Raw genomic sequence first — 20,678 nt, forward strand, 5'->3', positions numbered from 1 at the left:
GGAGCAAGTTTCCCACTTGTAGATGAAATATATACTGTAAAAGAAGCCTGAATATCTCAAACTTCAGCTAAGCATCCTCAGGAATTCTCTATTTCTTCTTATTCAGAACAGATCTGACCTATAGAGAAGAACATGTCTAATAGGAGAATCTGAGAAAGATGCTCATTAATACAAAATTGTTCAGTAAATTTGGCATTTGTGTCACATACAACACACTGTCACTAGTTGGACTCTATCCTGGTATTGTCATCAGCAAGAAACTAGGTCTCCCTTGAGAATATCAGAGTTTTCTCAAGATTAACCTCTTCTGGCATGGAAGACACAAGCATAACACAGACTTTACTGGGAAAATGGGTACCTTGCCAAGAGTTCACATCTCTGTGACATGGTTGACTTGAAGCTGCACCTTAGTCCAGGCTGTGGAGGTATCTTTGTTTCTAAAGGAAGGTTGCCATTCACTGGTGTGACATAAATAGCAGCACTTACGCTGCAAACTAGAGCCTACAAGCATTTCTGGAAGGTTCCCACTCCTATTTACTAAATCCTTGGGAATACATATGTATCAAATTCTGAACATTTATTTGAAACATACAGAAAAAACTCTGAGAAGTGACTTTCAATCATTTCTACCTTGTCCTTGCTTCTGCCTTCAACAAATTCATAGGATTTATATTTTACATCTTGTGAAGGAGACAGACATGTGGCATTTGCAGCATTGTATTATTGGTTTGACCTTGCATTTGAAAAAATGAATCCAGGAAGAGAATTTGGTGACTAGCTATTTCTGCCTTCATCATTAAATTCTCCCTTAGTTTTTGATGGATTGGTCGTGATGTTTATCAAGCATCTCTTATCAGTTTTTATTACTTCAATGATTGAATTTTCAGACCTTTATAGAAAAGTACAGACCCCTGGTAACATTGCACTAAATAAAGAAACCTTTCGGAACATCTAAATGTCTTGAATGTGTTCGCAAAATTTTTTCTTTAGTTGGGTAGGATAATTACATTGTGAAGTAAAATAAATATCTTAAACGTATCTAGAGTAGTAGGTAAAAAAAAAAAAATCATAAACAAAGCACTTGAGGAAGTTTAAGTCCTATTTCCAAAGTAACTTTAGGACAAAAACAGAAAAATAAGCTTGACTTCCTAGAACAGCTTAAACTGAAAAACGTATCAGCTTTTTATTTAAAAAAAATTATTATAATACCTGGTAAGCAGTATTCTTGCTTACTGGTATTTGTTTTAGACAACTCTAATTTTCAGATAGATTTTGACTAAAAGTTGGTTTTTTTAATGCTCTTTTACCAGGAGTAAACAACTCCTAATCTACAAACACCACTGTGCTTCGCTTTGCACACACAAGTGCTCTCACTGAAGTCAAAACTGCACTGAACAGTAGATTGGATGTATACATGCAGCTTCTCTCTGAATATGACTGGCATTCATTTCTGTGTTGCTAAGAGCACACTAATCAGTGAAGAAACAGAAGACTCTCCATTCTAATGTGTGGTGTGGGTTGAAAAAATACTGGAGTTTTCAGGAAATTGGCAGTAAATTAATACCAGTTTCTCATTTCAAACGAACAATTAATATAGCCTCATGTAATCAAACACAGCATAATTTAAATCTCAGAAGTACCTTGTTCTCTGCAACTCAAAGGGAGTATTTTGCCTCTGAAATTGTCCAGGGTTTTGATAGAGAGCTGCAAGTTTCTGCTGTGACACGCAGAGGCCCTCATGGATTTGTGCCGAATAGTTTTTTCTGGTGGTTCTGGGAAGTATTTTCCTTCAGCACAAATTGGTCCTCAAGCCAGGAATGTGAAATATATGCCTTCCCTACAGAAAACAAAACAAAAAAATAATAATAATAATTAAAAAAAAAATCTAAGTGCTACTCTATATGTACCTTTGGACTACCAGGAAGATTTATTTCTACCTTTATAATGAAATCCTTCAAAATGGCTCTCACGTCCCTATGGACATAGAGTAGGCCAGGATAACAGTGATCAGGGCACATTTTGTTTATGTTCCACTGCACAGAATTCTGCTCTCTCCTCCGGGCCTACTCAGAGGTAGCTGTTATAATACAACAAGATCCATTCACAGCTCATGCTGCAAATCCAGCTTTAGATCACACTGTACATCAGAAGCAGTATCTATAGAATGAATTCCCTGTGCCATGCTAAGCTGTCAACACGTAGATATTTCAGATTTTGACAGCACTGTTGGTTTTTTTTTATCCATTTCCTTCTCTGCCTATACGTTCCCCTCAGCTTATATTTGAATTACGTGGGACACCAGTCTTTGGGACAACAATAAGGATTTAAGCTCCACATCTGCCTTTTCTTCTGAATGATATCTGTTTCTCATTGTGAGTAGAGAGGTGAGTAAAACCCTGTGGCCAACAATTATATTTTAAAGTTGATATAAATTGATAACACCTTCTACTGGTAAAATGGGGAGAAGAGGAAAATATGGACAGTGTAAATTCTCTTACAGGAATTGAGTCAGAATTTACCAAAGAGCAAGAAGACATTATTACAGTAGTGGTTCCACAACATTCATTACATAGTGTAGGTATATAAAAACCTTTCTCTTAAGAACTGTAAAATTAGATTTGGGGAATTTATTTTATGTAGAACTAATAAATTATCCACTCTCTCGTGTGACTGTAGCAAAGAAAAGTACTCCATAGTGCTTCTGAATGATGTAATTTAAATATTATTTTCTGTCCATCAGGCATCTGAATTGATAAAAGTATTAGAGACTATTATGCACCAGAAAGCCAGAGCAGGTGAGATCCTGATTTAAATATGTACAGTTCGAAAGCCCCGAGTTAAGAAAAAAGACAGATTTAGATGAATCCACAGGATGATCTGAACTTTTACTAGTTTACATGCAACTTTTTTACATGTGGATTAATTTACCTTGTCATTATAATTAATAACAGAATAACATGACTATTTTCTTTGTTGCTCAGGCCACACGTTTCCTGTTAGCTTATTTAAATCCCAGTTACTCATCTCATGAACATATTTTGGTCTGTAGTTAACATATAAGCATCTTCTTCAGTACATCCAATATCCAAGACCAAGCTGTCTGGTATTGACTGGCTCTGATGAGTCACACAGGGCTCACACCGGCTGATCGTTTTTAAGCTTTCCTGAAGGAGAAAAGTCAGTGCTTTAAGCAGCGTTTAAAGTTTGTTCACATCTATAAACTATTTTTAGTGAGTGTGCTTTAAATATTTCACCAGAAAACAAATTTATTCCAGGTTTGTGGGCTTTGATTTTTTTGTGTGTGTGATTTTTTATTTTTTTTAAGTGTTCACAAAAATCTAGTACTTATTCATTGAAAAGTGTTTAATTTAGCATAACATTCACTCTTGCTCTTTGGATTTAGAGAGAAGTCATGCAGAAGTAACAAAAAAAAATAATCCACATCAAATTAAACTTCCATAAAACACATTGTCATTTTTGTCCACTGCTCATAGTATGAAGATGTATTAGTCACATTCAGAAATACTGTATATAAGAAGCCGGATTTTGAAATAGGAAAAAGGCAAACTAAAACACTTGAAATTGTATCGTAATAGGAACAGTTATCCTAGCTGAAAGTTTTTCAGCTCCTGAATTTAAAGGTAGTGTGAGGGACTCTTTCCTACACCTGGAAGGGGGAATAAAAGGTCCATTATAGTGTTTACAGAAACATGGCATTGAGCTTAAATCTGCCAAGCACCAAGAATAATGGTAGATATGCTTTCCCGAAGATAAGTTTTCACATTCAGATCCCCTGGATTCTGTTGCTATTTGCTTGATAATAAAATGATCTCTGAACTTTTATATCCCAGTTCATCAGTTTACAGAATAAAAGAAAAATCACATCCTGATCTCCAAGAGGGTTAAATGAAGCTGTACGGATATTTTGGGAAAGAACTCACGTGCACCTGATTTTGTTTTTAAAACAAAACATATATCTGACAGCAGGGTGTAAAGACAACAGAGCCATATTCTTCTCAGAGTTAACTAATGAATGGACAAGCTGCAATGAGCAAAAACTGGGACACAGAAAATTCCACTTAAACATAGGAAAATAAATCCTCGGTTTGAGAATGTTAAACCATAGAATAAATTGTCCCATAGAGGATGCAGAGTCTCCATCCCTGGAGATACTCCAGGGCTGAATGGAAAGGTTTCCAAGCACCTTGCTCTACCTGACTCTACTCTTGCTTTACATAACTGTTCTTAAAACTTAAAATGATGTTTATTTTCTCCAAGTGATAGCATCATAGAATTGTTTGGGTTGGAAGAGACTTTTAAGGTCATCTAGTAACAGTCCCCCTGCTATAGGCAGGGACATCTTCCTCTAGACCAAGTTGCTCAAAGCCCCCTCACAGCCTGGCCTTGAATGCTTCCAGAGAGGGAGTATCCACAACCTCACTGGGCAACCTGTTCCAGTGTCTCGCCACCCTCACAGTAAAGAGTTTCTTCCTAATACCTAGCCTAAAACTACCCTCTTCCACTTTAAAGCCATTTCCCCTTGTCCTGCTATTGTACGCCCTCAAATGAAGTCCCTCTCCAGCTTTCCTGTAGGTCCCTTTCAGGTACTGGAAGGCCACTATAATGTCTCTCAGAGCCTTCTCTAGACTGAAGAGCCCCAGTTCTTTCACTCTGTCCTTAAAGGGAAGGTGCTCCAGCCCTCTGATCATCATGTTTTTTTCTATTTACTAACAATATAAAAGAACAGGGAGGAAATTTTATATCAGAGCCCAACTATCCTTCTCTTACTCTTTTCCCTCTCAGTTTTTTTGACTATGTGAAGGTTAAGATACATACCAATGTTTTAAACTTCACGTCATTTATATTGCAGCAGACTGTTTATTTTCCACATAGTCTGCAATCATTGCTATAAACAGCTATATAGTAATGCACTTGCTAAAGCAACTATTATTTACTTCATAAAATATAATGGCACATTTGAAACTTTTGCTATTAATTATGTCACAGGATACTTACCCACTCCCTACAGGACCTATACCATAGATAACTGTTGTTTGAGTCATTACTCTTTTTCCAGCATCTGCAGTGCTTAGAGGAGTGTTTACTTCTCTGATCAGTTGCATGATAAGTCTATAATGAAGGACAACTCATGCTCTGGAACATAACATTCTTTAGAGTAGGTGCCTTTGAAATTCCTCTTTCATGTTTATATGCAGTCACTTATTTTTAATCCAAGCCATCTACAACCCAGCTATAATATTAAAAAGAAAAATGAGTTAGTTTATTTAAAACAAAATCAAAACAAACAAACAAACAAAAACCCTTTGCTAAATTTAGGGGTGTGTTTCTCTGAAAGTAATTTTAAGCTACTCAAGTACAAAATATTTAACCATGAAGACTCTTTTTTTTTTTTCCTTTCCATTTAACTCATATCAAACAGCTGCTAGACTTAATTTTTTGTAATTGATGGAAAGAATTTCTTTCACTTCTCTGTGTATTGCTTCATTTTCACATTCAGGTGCTCCTTTCTGTGACACTTGTCAACACATATGAAGTGCAGCAGTTAGACAGTTGGTAAATCTGAATGAAGTGAACTACCGCTCTCAGTTTCCATTTATAATAGCCTGATCCCAAACCATAGCACTGGCCCTGGCTCAAGGGCAGCTTCATCTGTTCACAGCAGTTCCAAGGGGCTGCCTAAGCAACAGTGCCACAACACAGACCTACACAGCCATAGCTTTTCCTCTGAGGGCAGTATGAGTAATGCCAGTGGACATGTCTGGCTACTGCTCTTCGCAAGACTTTAATGGAAGAATTTTATACTGAGGCAGTCAGCTACAGTCAGCACTTCCAATCCTCTATCTACTGTAGAGAAAACCCAAGAAACAAACAAACAAAAAGTGCCAGTATATTTTAATTACACAAGAAGGTGAACATACTGTTACAACACCTGCACTTCTTACTGAACAGAACTCACAAGCTTTAGTTCATATTTTCTTTTAACGCTGGACAGACAGGTTACTTTTTTATAGTGAGAATACCACAAGTTATCTACTCTCTTTTATTTATTATCAAACATCTTTGCATTTTAAGGGTTATTTACTAAGCCAATGATTTTTTTTTAGCCTATTACTTCAGTAGTCCCTTAAAGAACTTCAAGCAAACATATTATTCTGCACTGGGAGGGAATGGGATGGAGGTGCTGTACAGGATACTTTCTGGATCTCTGCAAAAAAAATGCTTGACAGCAGTCATAGAATCATAGTCTATAGAGTCCATAGAGTCTATAGAATCATAGAATGATTTCTGCTGAAAGGAACCTTAAAAATCATCTAGTTCCAACCCTCCTGCCATAGGAAGGGACACATTCCACTAACCCATGTTGCTCGAATACCAGGTTGCCTGATCCACCCCAGACTTGAACACTGCCAGGGATGGGGCATTGACAACATCTGCAGGCAAAGTAAATAAAAAACAAGTGTGTAATAAGATAGCCATTTCAATAAGATGGTCTAAAAAGAGTAATATAGCTAGTGAGTAAATCATGTCTCTTCAGATTTTGGGAATACCACTTTTCTGCAGCACTGGATAGACCACAACTGAATTTTCTCACAGAGCACTACATAAATCTTATCTGTGGAGAACTTCCCACCAAAGCTGCTTCCTAATAATTTACTGTGTGTATGTAACCTACAACTGTTACCTATTCTAGGTAGGTCATTCCAGGATTTTTCCACTGTTTATATGAATCTTACGCACAAAGAATGTCCTCTGTATTCTCCATATATTGTCGCAACAGTGGAAAACAGTTGGACTTGAGCCTGAAAGAGATTTTAAGGAAAGTAAGGATCTAAGTAAAGGAAATTCCACCTTCAAGTATGTCATTCCAGGACAGAGGCTTCATACTAGACTGACCATATGATAGCAGTTCAATGCGACAAATACATCTTTGAAAAAGAAATGCCATGCAATTCCTCATGTTGGCAAGTTGTTTTAAAAGGGCATCAAACCAATCCATGAAGACATGTTCTTCCTGTGTCACAACCTCCATTTCTGATAACCAATGAATCACTGCATCATAGAATCACTAGGATTGGAAAAGACCTCCGAGATCATCCAATCCAACCATCCACCTGTCAGCAATATTTACCACTAAACCATGTCCCTCAGCACAACATCTAAACATTTCTTGAACACCTCCAGGGATGGTGACTCAATCACCTCCCTAGGCAGTCCATTCCAGTGCCTGAGCACTCTTTCAGAGAAGTATTTTCTAATGTCCAACCTAAATTTCCCCTGGTGCAACTTGATGCCATTGGATGACAGAAAGAAGAAATTATAAAGCTGAAAGTTTGAACTTGTGATGCAAGAGCTAGAGAGCTTCACTGTGCAGCTGGAGAAAACTTCTCTTTGTTCTGAACATGAGAACTAAGCCCCACTTTCCACCTCTGCAACAGGTGTCACATTATCTTCACAACTCAGGACCTGTACAGAGTTCACAGGCTCAGCCCGTATTTATAGGATGTGTTCTACCGAATTTACTTTTTATAATCATTCTCTGCAATTCAGCTAATTAATACTCACTTTTTCTACAAGCTATTTCTGCAATGGAGCTGCCTGAAAAAATAGTCACAGCTGGGGCACAAAACTTTTATGTTTAAGTATTCAGGACCTGTTATTGGCAAGTGTAAGCCTTCAATTGAAAATAAATAAAACAGTAGTTGAAAAGTAAATATAAACTGTAAGTTGAAAGATTTCTTTGTTGAAATGCATGCATACATTTAATTTTTCATTTCATAAACCATGCAGCTCCAGGGTAACTCTGAAAAGATACCCGGTGATAATCTCCGTGCTGAGAAAGTCAACTTAATCCAAGTCTTATGGAGAGGAAAAGCCTTCAAGAGATCCTGAGATTTAAATCCAAACAAATCCAATCTTGTTTTCAAACAGAAATTATTTAAAAATATAGACAAAATATATTGAATATATTAAAAAAATATACACAAAAAAGTATTTGGAGCTTCAGATCCTTCTTATAGAATAAAACATCATTTCTTGAGATAAGTAGTGCATATCTTGAGTGGGAGAATTTTACAGTACACCGTTAATACTTGAGGAAGACAAATGGGTGCCCAACACATCCCACCCCTTACCTTGCAAAACAAATGTTTAAGGACTGTTTGAACATACATCCATTATGAACAGTATTTTTGCTCTCAGTTCTGTAAGGATGAATACATACTCTCAGAAAACTTCATCCGTCACTACTGCAAAACACATAACCAGGGAGGAAGCAAAGATTTTAACATATTTCCATGACAAACTGTAGTTGTCTGCCCATCAGACAGATGGAACAGAAAGAGAACCCAAGAAATCTTAATGGAGTAAAATACATTTTTGCTTCACCTGAGTGACTCATTGAGACTCTCAAATACTTGACTGCCATTGCCTACATAAACTGCAGATCCTGCTATTGCTGAAGATATTCCTGACCTGCATTTATACTAACTAAGCCGGATACAGACAGCAGTGCAGTTCCACCTGTATGGCTGCATAACACTCGGAGCAACTTCATAGCCATTAACCAATTGACGGATTCTGGGCAAGCAAGTAAAACATGGTTGGCCAAATTTTCAAGTTCACTGTTGATACAGAGAGACAGCCTTGACTGCACACTGTCATTTAATGGTCTGTGTGTTTGAACTACAGAGAACCAGAACAAACCCAGGCTGCCATTTACAATGGCACCTTAACCAAAGGGGAGTTTCCTAAACTCTGTATGAATCTGACTAGGTACTGCCATTTGTTGGCTATACTTAATTCAAAAGCCCAGAGGTTCAAAGTTTTTTTCTTTATCTTTGAAGATAACAGTTGCAGCTTTGAAAAAGATCTGAGCATGTCCTCAGTGTAAATGTGCTGTTATTCTGCAATTACACAAAATTCACATAGTTACATCTCTCTTTAAATGTTAACAGTAAGTTTAAAATTCTGATGTGAACTTTACACAGTTTGGACTGACTATAATTTATTTTGACATTCTCTTTCCCTTTTATCTTCCATCTTACTTTACACTAGAATACCTTAAAGCCTTACACTGAACACAGGTCTCTTTCATTTCTGCTTCAGCCATACTTTTCCTAGCAAAGGGAGCTGTGCAAAATAAAGGAGGTGAGGTCTTACATGATTCTAAGCAGTGGTGTGACAAAGAGCAATGAATTTGAAGATACTGCTTAAAATGACATAACAAAGCATTACATTTTTTCATTATTAGCTTCTATGATTATGTTTTCTGTTATAAACCAAAATCAGTCTTAATATCCTCAGGACTTCCCCCAGTTTTGATCTTCATCCTAATTAACTCAATGTTATAACTACAGATAGGAGGATTATCATACTCAAATTAAGGCCTATGTAAGCAGAACACAGGAAGAAACTCTACATTAATTTAGACACAATCTCATATTGAAAAGAAAATCTTGGAATTGATAATTATTCATGCGGGAATTATCACTCAAGCTAGCACTAGTAAGTATTATGCAGTTGGAAGTAACATAAGACACAATATTGATTAAGCATTATTCCATTTAACTTTGATGATGGTCGCAACACGGACTGTGTCAAACTGGTCAAATATAGGAATCTGGAAAGAAAAATAATCCAGAATCATTCCCAGGAGCTCTGAGTGCTCAGCTCAGGAGAAATTACGTTTTAATGCAAGTCTCTTGATCAATGTCATTCATCTCTAGTCAATTTTCTATAATATAATTCTATATAATGGAATTCTACAGAGCAAGTCTTGATACAAATGTACCACTTACAGTATACTTCTTGTTTGACACATATAACAGAAGATCATATTAAATTTTGGATGAATATGCTCTTTGTAAGTTATAGTGCAGTGCAAAACTAGTGGCTTTGTGTCTTAATTTTTGTCTCTCTCTTCATTGTCCCATCATTATGGTATTTTCTTGCATGGACTACCTGATCTATGCAAGTCACTCAATTCTGAAAAGTGACAACAGTAAAACCAGTTGTAGATGGGAAGTCATCAAATAATGTAACCAGTACTCATTCAAACCTCCCTCTTTCCCCTTCTCAAAGTCCAGTGAAAGTCTCTACATTCTAAGCATAGTATTGTTAACAACTTACTTAAAAGAATAAGCCGGGACTTCCTGAAAGATAAATCATTCCTTTTATTTTGAATAAGAATCAGATGAGGTATTAAGCTCAGAATTACTATTTTCTGCCAATTTAAATACAAAAAAAAGTTTTCCTGCAATTCTGCAGCTTGCAAGGGGTACATTTTACACTGTTCACCTTGTAATGTATGAAATTTGTGGTATAAAATGGTATAAAATTGACTGATACTCATTGAAAACCATTTGAATTATTATAGAGGATGTATAAACAATCTCTTGGCTGGCTGCAATGAGCAAGATCACAACACCATTAATTCTTCCTTTCTAACTTAGCAAGAGTCCAAGGTAATAAAACAACACCAAGGAGGATGAGGCCTAGACCAAGGGCCTGAGCTGCGAGCTGAGCCGGTGGCTGAGCAGCTCTCCCAGCAGCTCTGGAGAAAAGGTGGGTTCCCCCCAGCTCTACCCAGCGGTGCAGCCGCAGGTGCCCAACTGGGGCTGGGGCTGCAGGTGGTGCTCTGCTCACACGGGCTGCTCACGCTGCTTCCCTGGCCCGTGCCCCCCAGAGGGCCTTTCCCTGCAAACTGCCTGGGGGTGGCTAAAGTTCGGCCCTGCAGCTGCTCTCCGCAGCTCCCAGGGAGCGTTGGTCCTTCCCACCTGGCCCTCTCTCAGCAGGTCAGTCTGCTGCCACATCTCAGCTTCTCCCTTCCCTTCCCTTCCCTTCCCTTCTCTTCCCTTCCCTTCCCTTCCCTTCCCTTTCCTTCCCTTCCCTTCCCTTCCCTTCCCTTCCCTTCCCTTCCCTTCCCTTCCCTTCCCTTCCCTTCCCTTCCCTTCCCTTCCCTTCCCTTCCCTTCCCTTCCCTTCCCTTCCCTTCCCTTCCCTTCCCTTCCCTTCCCTTCCCTTCCCTTCCCTTCCCTTCCCTTCCCTTCCCTTCCCTTCCCTTCCCTTCCCTTCCCTTCCCTTCCCTTCCCATGCAGTATTTCCTGTACAAGACTCTGGGGACAGTGCTGGGAGCTTGTAAGGAATTCCTCCACATCCAAGAGAAGCTTCTGCAACACCTGAAGGAAGCAAACGCGGAGGAGCCAACAGAGGCCCAGAGAGGTCTCCTCCCAGCCAGCTTCTGCCAACACCCCCGGTCTGTCCTTTGGGCAGAGAGCTTCCATGCATGCTTCTGCGCATCTCTTGCAGAGCCTGTGATGATAAAGAAGCTGCCTCAGGTTGTGGAGGCTGTACAGAGTCTGTGCAGCGACCCCAGGACACAGGTGAGCTGATTTGGGAAAGGAAAGTGCTGTCAGAGTGGTGATGCTGCTGCCAACACAGGCAGATTAAGGGAGATTAAGACACACCAGGTCAAATGTTAGCCTGACCAGTTTATTACGGGTCCTAGTTGCTTAGGGATATGGGGAAGGAAAGACGGGCAATAGAAGAGAGAGAAAAGCAAGGAGTCTTTGTAGAAAGCAAGAGAAATGGTCGTCACTGTGGATCCAGCGTGGTTTGTAATATGTCCTTTGATCTCAGGATCTCATCCAGTCACTGCGGGAGATGAGAGAAAGCCAGGAATCTTTGGAGCAAGCAGGCCCGGGGGGTTCTTCCAAAGAGGTTTCTTCCCCTCAGGGAATTCCTCCATCCAAGGTTTCTTTTCTTTGGGAGTTCTTCTCCCCAGTCCTTAGTTTAGCGAGAGCCTTTTATCCTCAGTTTCTCAGTTGTTTTTTTTTCTTTTTCTTCTTTACTCTCTGTTAGTGTAGCACATCTGGCCCTATCTGATGTTCTGCCATTTCCTCGTGGCAACCTCTCATGACTCTACTTCAATGACGACAAGCAGATGGTGGTCTTTTTGTCTGATCAGATGCAGTGGAGTCTCCTTACTGTCCCTGACACGTGCCCCTGGAAGACAGCAAATCTCTTTGGACAGGTTGTCTGTGCAGCAAATGGGGGCCGCAGTGCCTCCGGGCATGGAGTCCCCAGTCACTAAGTCAGTGCCAGGCAATGGCACCCAGCAGCTGCTCCCTGGCAGGGGCTCTCCCTCTCCAGCTGAGGTGATTCCCTGCTTCGGCATAGAACATCAGAACTATGGCAATAAAACCCCAGAGCCGAGTGCATCACAAAAGCATGCTGTGTTTTGGGGCCAGCCAGGTTGCCCAGCATGCAGTCTGGTCCCCAGCCCAGGGCACGTCATTGTCTATGAGGTGACACTCCTCGGTGTGATGTCACAGTTGTTGCATCTTACACCTCTGTGGCAGCGGTGGGAGCGGTGGCCCAGTCTCTTGTGAGAGGCGCAGGAAGAGGACCCAGAGAGAGCATTGTGTCTATCTGGAGGTATCCTGCTGTGATGGAGCGGCTAAGAGCCCTTCGAGGTGAGGTCCCTCCACCCCTCTGGACACCATGATGCTGCCCGAGCACATGTGTGCCTCCAGTGTCTGTTTAGGACGTGCCATCAACACTGTCCTTGCTCTGCTGAGTGCAGCTGCCCACCATGGTTTCCCCAGTACCCCAGCAAGGGGAAGGCTCTCTCCCCTCTCCCCGCCGACCACACATGTGCCAGCACAGCCCGCCCCACGCTGTGGTGCTGGAGGAGCATTCCTCTCAGAGCTGGCCAGATGCTCGGCCCTGGCTCCAAGCAACACGAGCGGCAGCTGCTCTGCTCTTTCCTTCCAGGTCTCTTTGCCTGTGTGGGCTGCGTGCCCAGACGTACGCGTCACAGGGCCAGAGGCAGGGTGGCAAGCCCTGTCCCTGCCTGTGCCGTGACTTTACTGTTGCAGCGCCTGCAAGACAACGAGGTGAGCTGGGGACATCCAACCATCAGTCCTTGCCCTGGCCCAGTGCCACGGTCCCGTGGGTGCCAGGCCGCGGCAGCACACTGGCATGGCGGGCAGCTCCCTGGGAAGAAGGGCAAAGCAAAAGTGACTGATCCCTGTCCCCAGGGTGACCGAGTGCAGGCGTACTGCGAGCTAGAGCACGTCCTGTGGGAAGGTGACAGCTGCCCACCGTGCGGAGTGGTGAACCGGCTGCTGGCTGAGGTGTCCCAGGACCTGACAGCAGCTCAGGTGAGGGGTCACTCCCAAAGGCAAAGGGAGCCGCCTGCCCGCGCTGGTGTTCTGCTGGCAGACGGCGGTGGCTTAGCCCTTCCGAGGGAAGGCCTCAGGCAGTCTCCTGTGCCACATGTCACCAGTGACTCTTTTTCAGGGCGTGCCAGACAGTGTGAGGATGGCTGCCAGCAATGTCCTGGTGGCTCTGGCCCGGACACACTTCACCTTGGTGATGGCTGAGCTCCAGGGCCACCTGAAGGCCATGGGGGAGATGTCCAAGGAGTTTGTGCTCGTCACCCTGAGCAAACTGTTCACCAGCTACGGTAGAGTGCCCTCAGCCTCCTGACGTCTATGACAACCGGGGAAAGGGGTCTCTCCCTTCTGCACCTGGTCTGCATTGAGCTGGGGGATGCAGGGCTGCAGCCCCTCCTCCCTCGCTGCTGGGGCTCTGACCGTGGCCCTCTCCTTCCCCTCTGCAGCTCCACAGTGCATCTCCTTTGTGTGGCTGACACTGGCCGGCCTGCGCAGTGTGGTAGGCTGGGTGAGAGGTGGCCGGACCCTGCGCATCGCTTGTGCTGGTGAGTGCTGGCCCCAGAGCAGGGGGGCTCAGGACAGCCCTTGCACCTCGCCCTGCTGCAGACTCTCACAGACTCCCTTTTCTCTCAATCTCTCATCTGTTTTTGGTGTTTTGTTTTTTTTTAATTAATTATTCATTTATTTTTTGTTTTGTTTTTTTTTCAGTTGTGAAACAATGGCTGGAAGGAGTCAAGGTTCACTTGTGCTCTGGAAAGCAATGCACCTGGCCTGCCATGGAGATCAAGCAGATCTACAAGAATCTTTACCACCTCTTCTGCTCTGTGCTGAGGAACTGGCAGGACTGCAAGGAAGAAAAGGTGAGCACTGCTGCATTCCCAGCCCGGGATGGCAGCGGGGACATCTTTGTCGACAGCTCTGTCTGTGCCCAGTGGGCTGAGAGCAGAAGGGTGACGAGAGGGAGTGGGCTGGCTCTGCAAAGGGCCCCAAACTGGCTTTGTGCTTGGGGCTGGATCTCCCTGCCAGGAAGCAGCTGCATCTCACAGCACTGTGGCAGGGATAGCTGGGGATGAGGGTCTGGGGGAAAGCTCCCTGCCCTCCAGAGCGAGCCCATCTCCTACTGGGCACGGGGGTATAGGGAAGGGGAAGGGAAAGTGAAAGCCCTCCTGTAGGAAGGGCAGACCTTTAGTCTTTGATGCTGGGCCTCTGCCATCCCTCTCCAGGACAAACAGGCCGTCCTCGAGGCTGTGGCTACCATGATGGCTGTCCTCCTGCAAGCGGAGCTGCCTCAAGAGCCCATCTGGGAGCAGCTCCTCTGTCTCGTGCGCCTGTATCAGGAGGTCCAAGACACCTGCAGGGGGACCAAGGTGAGATGTTTTTCAGGGCTCAGCATGGACATGGGGTTCGTGCAAGTGCCACGAAGGGTCCGTGGGATGCAGGGAGGAGGATGGGAGCCCTTGAGAAAGAAGGAGTAGGTGTCCAAGGGAGGTCTGAGGCTTCCTGAGCTCTTCAGTCAAGGAAGGAACAACCCGGACTGGAGCCAGAAGGGAGCCAGGAGTCACTGGGGCCCATCCCCTGTGGCTGGGAGGCTTCACCACCACCACCACCGTGGAGCTCTGGGTACCTGAGGTGCTCTGTGCTAGAGGCCAGGGACACCACATCCAGTTACACCTGATGGGGGAGAAGAGGGCTGCTGGGTGGGAAATGCCTGCAACCAATGCCCAAACAGGCCTCGGTTGAGAGCAGAGGGACTCTCTTGGTGCTGCTGGGAGGCAGGGACAAACCAGAATGCCTGTGCGGGAGCTCTCCCAGCAGACAAACCATTGGGAATCAGCTTCTCCGCTCCCAAGTGGCTAGATGTGGCTTCAGCCCTTTCCTCCTCTCCTGGTCTCTTGCAGAGCCTCTGTATCTTCCTGGAGGCCTTAGAGGGAGTTCAATCTGTCATCCCTAAGGACAAGTTTCTGGCCATCACCGGTGCTGTGTTCTACCAGGTAAGGGAAGCCTGTCCTTGCTCCCAAAGCAGTTTCCCTCTTGGCTAAGTCTCAGGAGGACTCAAAGCTCTGAGCCTCTGATGGCAGCTCAGCCTTAGCTCCTGCATGCCCGTGGCTGCTCCAGAGCCATGTGTGTGCCCCCAGGGATGCTGTGGGTCAGGCTGTGTTTCGTCTGCATGTCCTCTTACTGAGTGTGCCAAGGAAGACGAGAGCTGGCAGCACAGTTTCTTTTCCATCCTCAGTACTGATACAATTTTCTCAAATGGACCTTGTTCCCACAGCTCTCTGATGACACCAAGGAGCACAGCGAGGCTGACAGAGCAGAACTGACCCGCTGCATCCTGCTGCAGGGTAAGGAGAGGAGCTTTGGCGATGCTTGGTGGTGCCCTGGCCAAAACCTCTCTCACAAACCTCTGGAATGGGTGTGAGTTTCTTGCTAACACAGTGCGGCATTTCCTCCCTGCAGCCCGGATCTGCCCAGATGAAACAGTTCTGTTTCTGCAGTCACAGCTGGGCACTGACAGGGAGGCTGGATGCGTGGCAGCCCTGGGTCTGCTCGGTGCTCTGGCTCGCTCTGATGGTCAGTACCACAGGTTGGGACTTCCAGGGATCCCTTTTGCCGTCTGGGTTGTGCCTCCACGCATGCTTCTGCGCATCTCTTGCAGAGCCCGTGATGACAAAGAAGCTGCCCCAGGTTGTGGAGGCTGTACAGAGTCTGTGTAGCGACCCCAGGACCCAGGTGAGCTGATTTGGGAAAGGAAAGTGCTGTCGGAGTGGTGATGCTGCTGCCAACACAGGCAGGGCTGGGGTGCCCAGGGAGGTGCTTGGGCCAGTGACCACATGGTCACGATGGCTCCTGTGGGGAGAGCAGGCAGAGTGGAGAGTGAGGCCCCTGTGCTGTGCATGGCAAGTGCACAGCCTGGTGCTAAGGCCTGGTCCTCACCTGAGGAGCCAAGGCTTCTTCTCTGCTCTTGTTGTCTCTGCTCATGCCCAAAGGGCTGCCCCAATGAGCACGTGGCTTCCCTTTGCCTTCTGAGCAGGAAAATCAAAACCACAATTGTCTTCTGACAGGTGAGGAGGGCCATTCTGCACTTCATCAAGGATGTGCTCAGTGCTAACGCTTGGAGCTGCTCAGCCTGGGATGTGGTGGGGCATATCTTCAGTGAGTTCAGACGCACCACGGGAAGAAGGGTAAGGACAGTGGGCAGCATCTTCCTTTGGAGGACCCGTGCTGCACACAGAAGCACTGGTGGGCCACACCTGAGCCTCCTGAGAGGCTCCTGAGAACTAAGAGTAACCAGTGTTCCAACAACACTGTTGTGCAGGCAGCTGGAGACCTTTCTGCCCAGGAAGCCCGGGAAGAAGGAGATCTCCAAGGGCTGTGTATGGACATCCTGGGCTCACTGGATGTCTCCGTGAGAGGGATGACCAAAGTAAGTCACAGTCTGCCCTGCTGCCGCTCCTTGACTTCACACCACGTGTTCCTCGTCCCCTTCCAACACCCCCGGTCTCTCCTCCAGTGTGCTCTAAAGCACACAAGACTCAGGGAAATTCACAGAGTCCTCTTCATCTCTGAGCGGAGGCAGGAATGCTGACATGCTCAACTGCTTCATTCCCTACAGCTCCTGTGGCCACGGCTGCTGCTGTACGTGGTGCCAGCCCAGTACACCAGCATGCTGATCCCGGTCTCCCGCTGTGTCCAAGCGCTGGCTGAGGGAGGGGACCTGATGGTGCGGGAGATTGAAGAACTGGATCCCCATTTCCTCAGCTCCATGTTTCAAGGTAGGAGCAGAAACTCCCCCAGTGAGCTCTGTTGACCTGTGTTAGCACCCAGAAGGGACAGTGGAGGTGTGTGTGGCAGGGCATGTCGTGTCTGTGTCTTACGCAGCACTTCTTTCTCCCCACAGGCCCACTGCTGACTCCCCAGACACTGCTGGCACGCCTGTTGGTGAGTAGATGCTCCAGAGGCCGGTGCCATGAGCCCCAAGGAGGAAGCAGCATGGCCGAGTGTGCCAGTGCCTGCCTCACCCGGGGGGATGCCTTTCTCTTCCCGGACTTGCAGTGCCACAGGCAAAGCTGCTGGCTGCTCCTTGCCCTCCAGGGCAAGGGCAAGCTGCTTCCCTCCTGGGAGAAGCTGCTGCTCTTGCTGCAGATGTGACCCTGGTTCTCCTTGCTCTTGCTCAGGTGGTGGCAGGGAGCCCTTTTGCAGGCAGTGAACTCCAAGCCGCTGCCTTGCTACTCATGCAAAACCTCCACAGCCGGATCCACAGAGCTGTGGGGGCCATGTGGGCCGCTGAGATCCCCCTGCTGCTGCAGTGCCTGGAAGGTAAAGTGCTGGTGGGGAGGGAGGGGTGGAGACAGGGAAGGGGGGGAGTGAAAATGGAGCCCTGCAGCGTGGCAGAGGGGAAGCGTTGCCTGCGGCCCCATGCTTGCTCTGCTGCTGTTCCCGTTCCCATTCCAGGGAGACAGCGCTGGGACCTTTCCCCCTGGGGATCTGCCCATTCCAGGGCATGGATGGGCCCTTCACGTCCCCTCAGACAGCAGTCTTGGAGCAGTTCTGTGTTCCTGCTGGGACAGTATTTGTGGGGAGGGACAGGTCATTGTGAAGGGTGTGTGGGTCCCAGCTTGGCAGTGCCGAGTGCCCAGGCAAACCTGGTTTGCAGCAGCTCTTCTTCTGTGGCTTGATCCCAAGCAAGGCTCTTTTGCTTCTTGTTGCTGTGCAGGGAAAGATGAGAGCTTCCCGGACTCTGCAGAGTGGGAGCAGCGTCTACTAAAGGTACAGCATTGCTGGAAGGCACGGTGCAGAGAAGTGCCTGCCTGTCTCAAGGAGCCCCGTTCCCATATGGGGCAGGAACAGCCTCTCAAATGCTGCTGCCGAGCAGCCGCATGCATCCTCCTGTGGTGCTGCCTCTTCCTCTTTATCCCAAGCCCATGGGGGGTCCTAGGAGAAGAGCGGCAGGCAGCTTTAAGGCAGAGAATGCTGGGGGAAGCTGGGAGAGGGACTGTTCTTCCAGTCACCTCTCTCCAGAAGTTTGCGGCGATGTGGGAAAGTGGGAAGAGGCAAAGGGCAAGGAAACATCGGCTTCTGTTCTCCAACAGTTCCTGAGAGCATCATTGGACACCATGGAGGATGAGGCCTGGACCAAGGGCCTGAGCTGCGAGCTGAGCCGGTGGCTGAGCAGCTCTCCCAGCAGCTCTGGAGAAAAGGTGGGTTCCCCCCAGCTCTACCCAGTGGTGCAGCCGCAGGTGCCCAACTGGGGCTGGGGCTGCACGTGGTGCTCTGCTCACACGGGCTGCTCACACTGCTTCCCTGGCCCGTGCCCCCCAGAGGGCCTTTCCCTGCAAACTGCCTGGGGGTGGCTAAAGCTCGGCCCTGCAGCTGCTCTCAGCATTTCCCAGGGAGCGTTGGTCCTTCCCACCTGGCCCTCTCCCAGCAGGTTAGTCTGCTGCCACATCTCAGCTTCTTCCTTCCCTTCTCTTCCCATCCCTTCCCTTCTCTTCCCTTCCCATGCAGTCTTTCCTGTACAAGGCTCTGGGGACAGTGCTGGGAGCTTGTAAGGAATTCCTCTACATCCAAGAGAAGCTTCTGCAACACCTGGAGGAAGCAAATGCAGAGGAACCATCTGAGGCCCAGGTGAGGTCTCCTCCCAGCCAGCTTCTGCCAGCATCTCCAGTCTGTCCCTTGGGCAGAGGGCTTCTCTTGGCCACGCTCCAAGCCTTTCGATCTCCTCACTGCTGCACTGTTTTCCTCAGGCGAGGACCAGCCCGGCCACTGTGGCTGGCCGCGCCAGTAGGTTCAGGCCTGCACCAACTGCCCCTTGTTCTTTTGTGCAGGGAATGATCTCTCTTCTCAGCCATGCTGCTGAGAGCAACTTCCACACAGTCCTGGACACACTCACCATGTTTGCGTCCAGGCTGTGCAAAGGCCAAAATAGGAGGATTTCCAGATGCAAGAAGGTGAAGCATTACACATTTCCCTCTTGGCTTTCTTCTGCCTATTTTCACCTGGGAGCCCAGGTGTGTCGTGAGGCACCGGGGGCTGCTGAGCGAGTGAGTGTCTCAAGGCATTTCTCCCCACACAGATGGAACTGGACAGCAGAAGAGCTCAGGCCACACGCAGCGCTCTCATCCTCGCCCATGGCAGCTTGGCACTGCGTGCCTCCAAGGAACAGCTGCTCGCCCGCCTGGAGGGAGACATCGTGGGCAACATCCTGCTGCTCTACAGCTGCAGCTGCCGGGTGAGAGCTCGTAGCGTGCTGGGGTGTCTGAGCACTCAGCTGCAGCCCCTCCACATGGGGGTTGCTGAGATGGGCCTTCTCTTTCCCAAGGTCCCTCGGGGACTGGTTTGTGCTCAGATGAAGATGCAAGCCCTTCCCTTAGTGTTGCCCCCACGTGTTCCCATTGCAGCCCTTGGCCCTTCCCGCAGTTCAAAGAATGTTCTTCTCTCTTGGGCCTCAGGACCTGCAGAACACGCTTGCACTGGTTCAGAGCATCACTGACTTCAGCTCTGCCTTCCAAGCTGTGGGTGGCTCAGCCTGCTTTAACCCCTTCTTGAAGGACAAGCTGCTGGAGATCCTGACGGTGAGTGCCTAGAGCCAGAGCTGTCTGCAGTGGAGTTTTGGGCTGTGCCAGGAGACTTGGTTCCCCGGAGCCATACAGGTCTCCCTCAGCCACACGTCTCCAGCTGGTGGGGACCTTGTGTGCTGGCAGGCAGCAGCTGGGCAGCGGGCTAGGTCCACCAACTGTGCAGCTGCTGCATCCTGCACTGCCTCCGTGAGAAATGTGGGAGTGATGGGGCTGGTGTGTGGCAGTTGTGTCTGTCTGTGGGCTGGGTGGAAGAGCTCTCACGTGCCCACTTTGACAGTGTTTCTCTGGTACTTGCAGGAGTTGCTGAGGAAGTATTACTTGGGCACCCCTGTATCCCCAGTGCCCCTCAAGGTGGTTCTGGCCCTGGAGCAATTGAGGTAAGGGTGGGAGCCTCTGGGGTTGCAAGGCAGGATGGTGGACCCCCTTCTGGGTAGCTCCCGAAGGCCTGGAGGGGGCAGGAGTCACTTCTACAGAAGAGATGGCTGGGCTGCTGTGCCCAGCGAAGCTGAGGTTCTGGGAAGGAGAAAGGCCCTGCTGCTCCTGCCCCCTGGCAGGGAAGAGAAGGGAGACCTGGTGTCTCCCCTTCAGAGTGGGAGGTGGCTCACTGATGCCGGGGAGATGCTGGGACTGAGACAGTGCTCAGCAGCAGAGGCTGGGGATGTTGGCTTTGCAGCTGTCTGTTAGAAGAAGCTCTGATCTTGTCTGAACCAGCCTGGAGAGCCCTGGTAAAGGCCCTTTCTGCTTCCTCTTCCTTTTTTCCTCCTGTCAGCAAGCTGAAGCCCTCTTTAGGAACCAAGAACATGTGTGACATTCTGATTCTGTGCTGCAAGAATGTTGTGTTGCACCCTTCAGCGGAGATGATGCTGAAGATCAGGAAGTCACAGCAAGCAGCTCAGTACCTG

The 20,678-nt window shown here is 47.1% G+C and overlaps 1 protein-coding gene across 1 annotated transcript in view; it reads left to right on the top strand.

Annotated features, from left to right (window-relative positions):
- The first annotated feature begins 11,595 nt into the window (after positions 1 to 11,595).
- The window catches only part of LOC112532821 (maestro heat-like repeat-containing protein family member 2B), an 11,680-nt gene continuing 2,597 nt past the window's right edge, over positions 11,596 to 20,678 (top strand). The window contains exons 1-24 of the mRNA XM_040662108.1: positions 11,596 to 12,493; positions 12,795 to 12,916; positions 13,061 to 13,183; positions 13,323 to 13,488; positions 13,645 to 13,743; positions 13,907 to 14,058; positions 14,422 to 14,565; positions 15,097 to 15,189; positions 15,471 to 15,540; positions 15,656 to 15,769; positions 15,855 to 15,928; positions 16,261 to 16,380; positions 16,515 to 16,622; positions 16,812 to 16,971; positions 17,097 to 17,137; positions 17,374 to 17,515; positions 17,913 to 17,965; positions 18,289 to 18,396; positions 18,704 to 18,823; positions 19,024 to 19,146; positions 19,272 to 19,427; positions 19,648 to 19,770; positions 20,074 to 20,153; positions 20,546 to 20,678. The exon at positions 20,546 to 20,678 is cut by the window's right edge and continues 3 nt beyond it. Coding sequence (XP_040518042.1) covers positions 12,469 to 12,493; positions 12,795 to 12,916; positions 13,061 to 13,183; positions 13,323 to 13,488; positions 13,645 to 13,743; positions 13,907 to 14,058; positions 14,422 to 14,565; positions 15,097 to 15,189; positions 15,471 to 15,540; positions 15,656 to 15,769; positions 15,855 to 15,928; positions 16,261 to 16,380; positions 16,515 to 16,622; positions 16,812 to 16,971; positions 17,097 to 17,137; positions 17,374 to 17,515; positions 17,913 to 17,965; positions 18,289 to 18,396; positions 18,704 to 18,823; positions 19,024 to 19,146; positions 19,272 to 19,427; positions 19,648 to 19,770; positions 20,074 to 20,153; positions 20,546 to 20,678 — 2,649 coding nt within the window. The 5' untranslated portion in view covers positions 11,596 to 12,468. The remainder of the gene's footprint in view (positions 12,494 to 12,794; positions 12,917 to 13,060; positions 13,184 to 13,322; positions 13,489 to 13,644; positions 13,744 to 13,906; positions 14,059 to 14,421; positions 14,566 to 15,096; positions 15,190 to 15,470; positions 15,541 to 15,655; positions 15,770 to 15,854; positions 15,929 to 16,260; positions 16,381 to 16,514; positions 16,623 to 16,811; positions 16,972 to 17,096; positions 17,138 to 17,373; positions 17,516 to 17,912; positions 17,966 to 18,288; positions 18,397 to 18,703; positions 18,824 to 19,023; positions 19,147 to 19,271; positions 19,428 to 19,647; positions 19,771 to 20,073; positions 20,154 to 20,545) is intronic.

This window comes from Gallus gallus, chromosome 1, assembly GCF_016699485.2.
Source record: "Gallus gallus isolate bGalGal1 chromosome 1, bGalGal1.mat.broiler.GRCg7b, whole genome shotgun sequence".
NCBI classification, from domain to species: domain Eukaryota; kingdom Metazoa; phylum Chordata; class Aves; order Galliformes; family Phasianidae; genus Gallus; species Gallus gallus.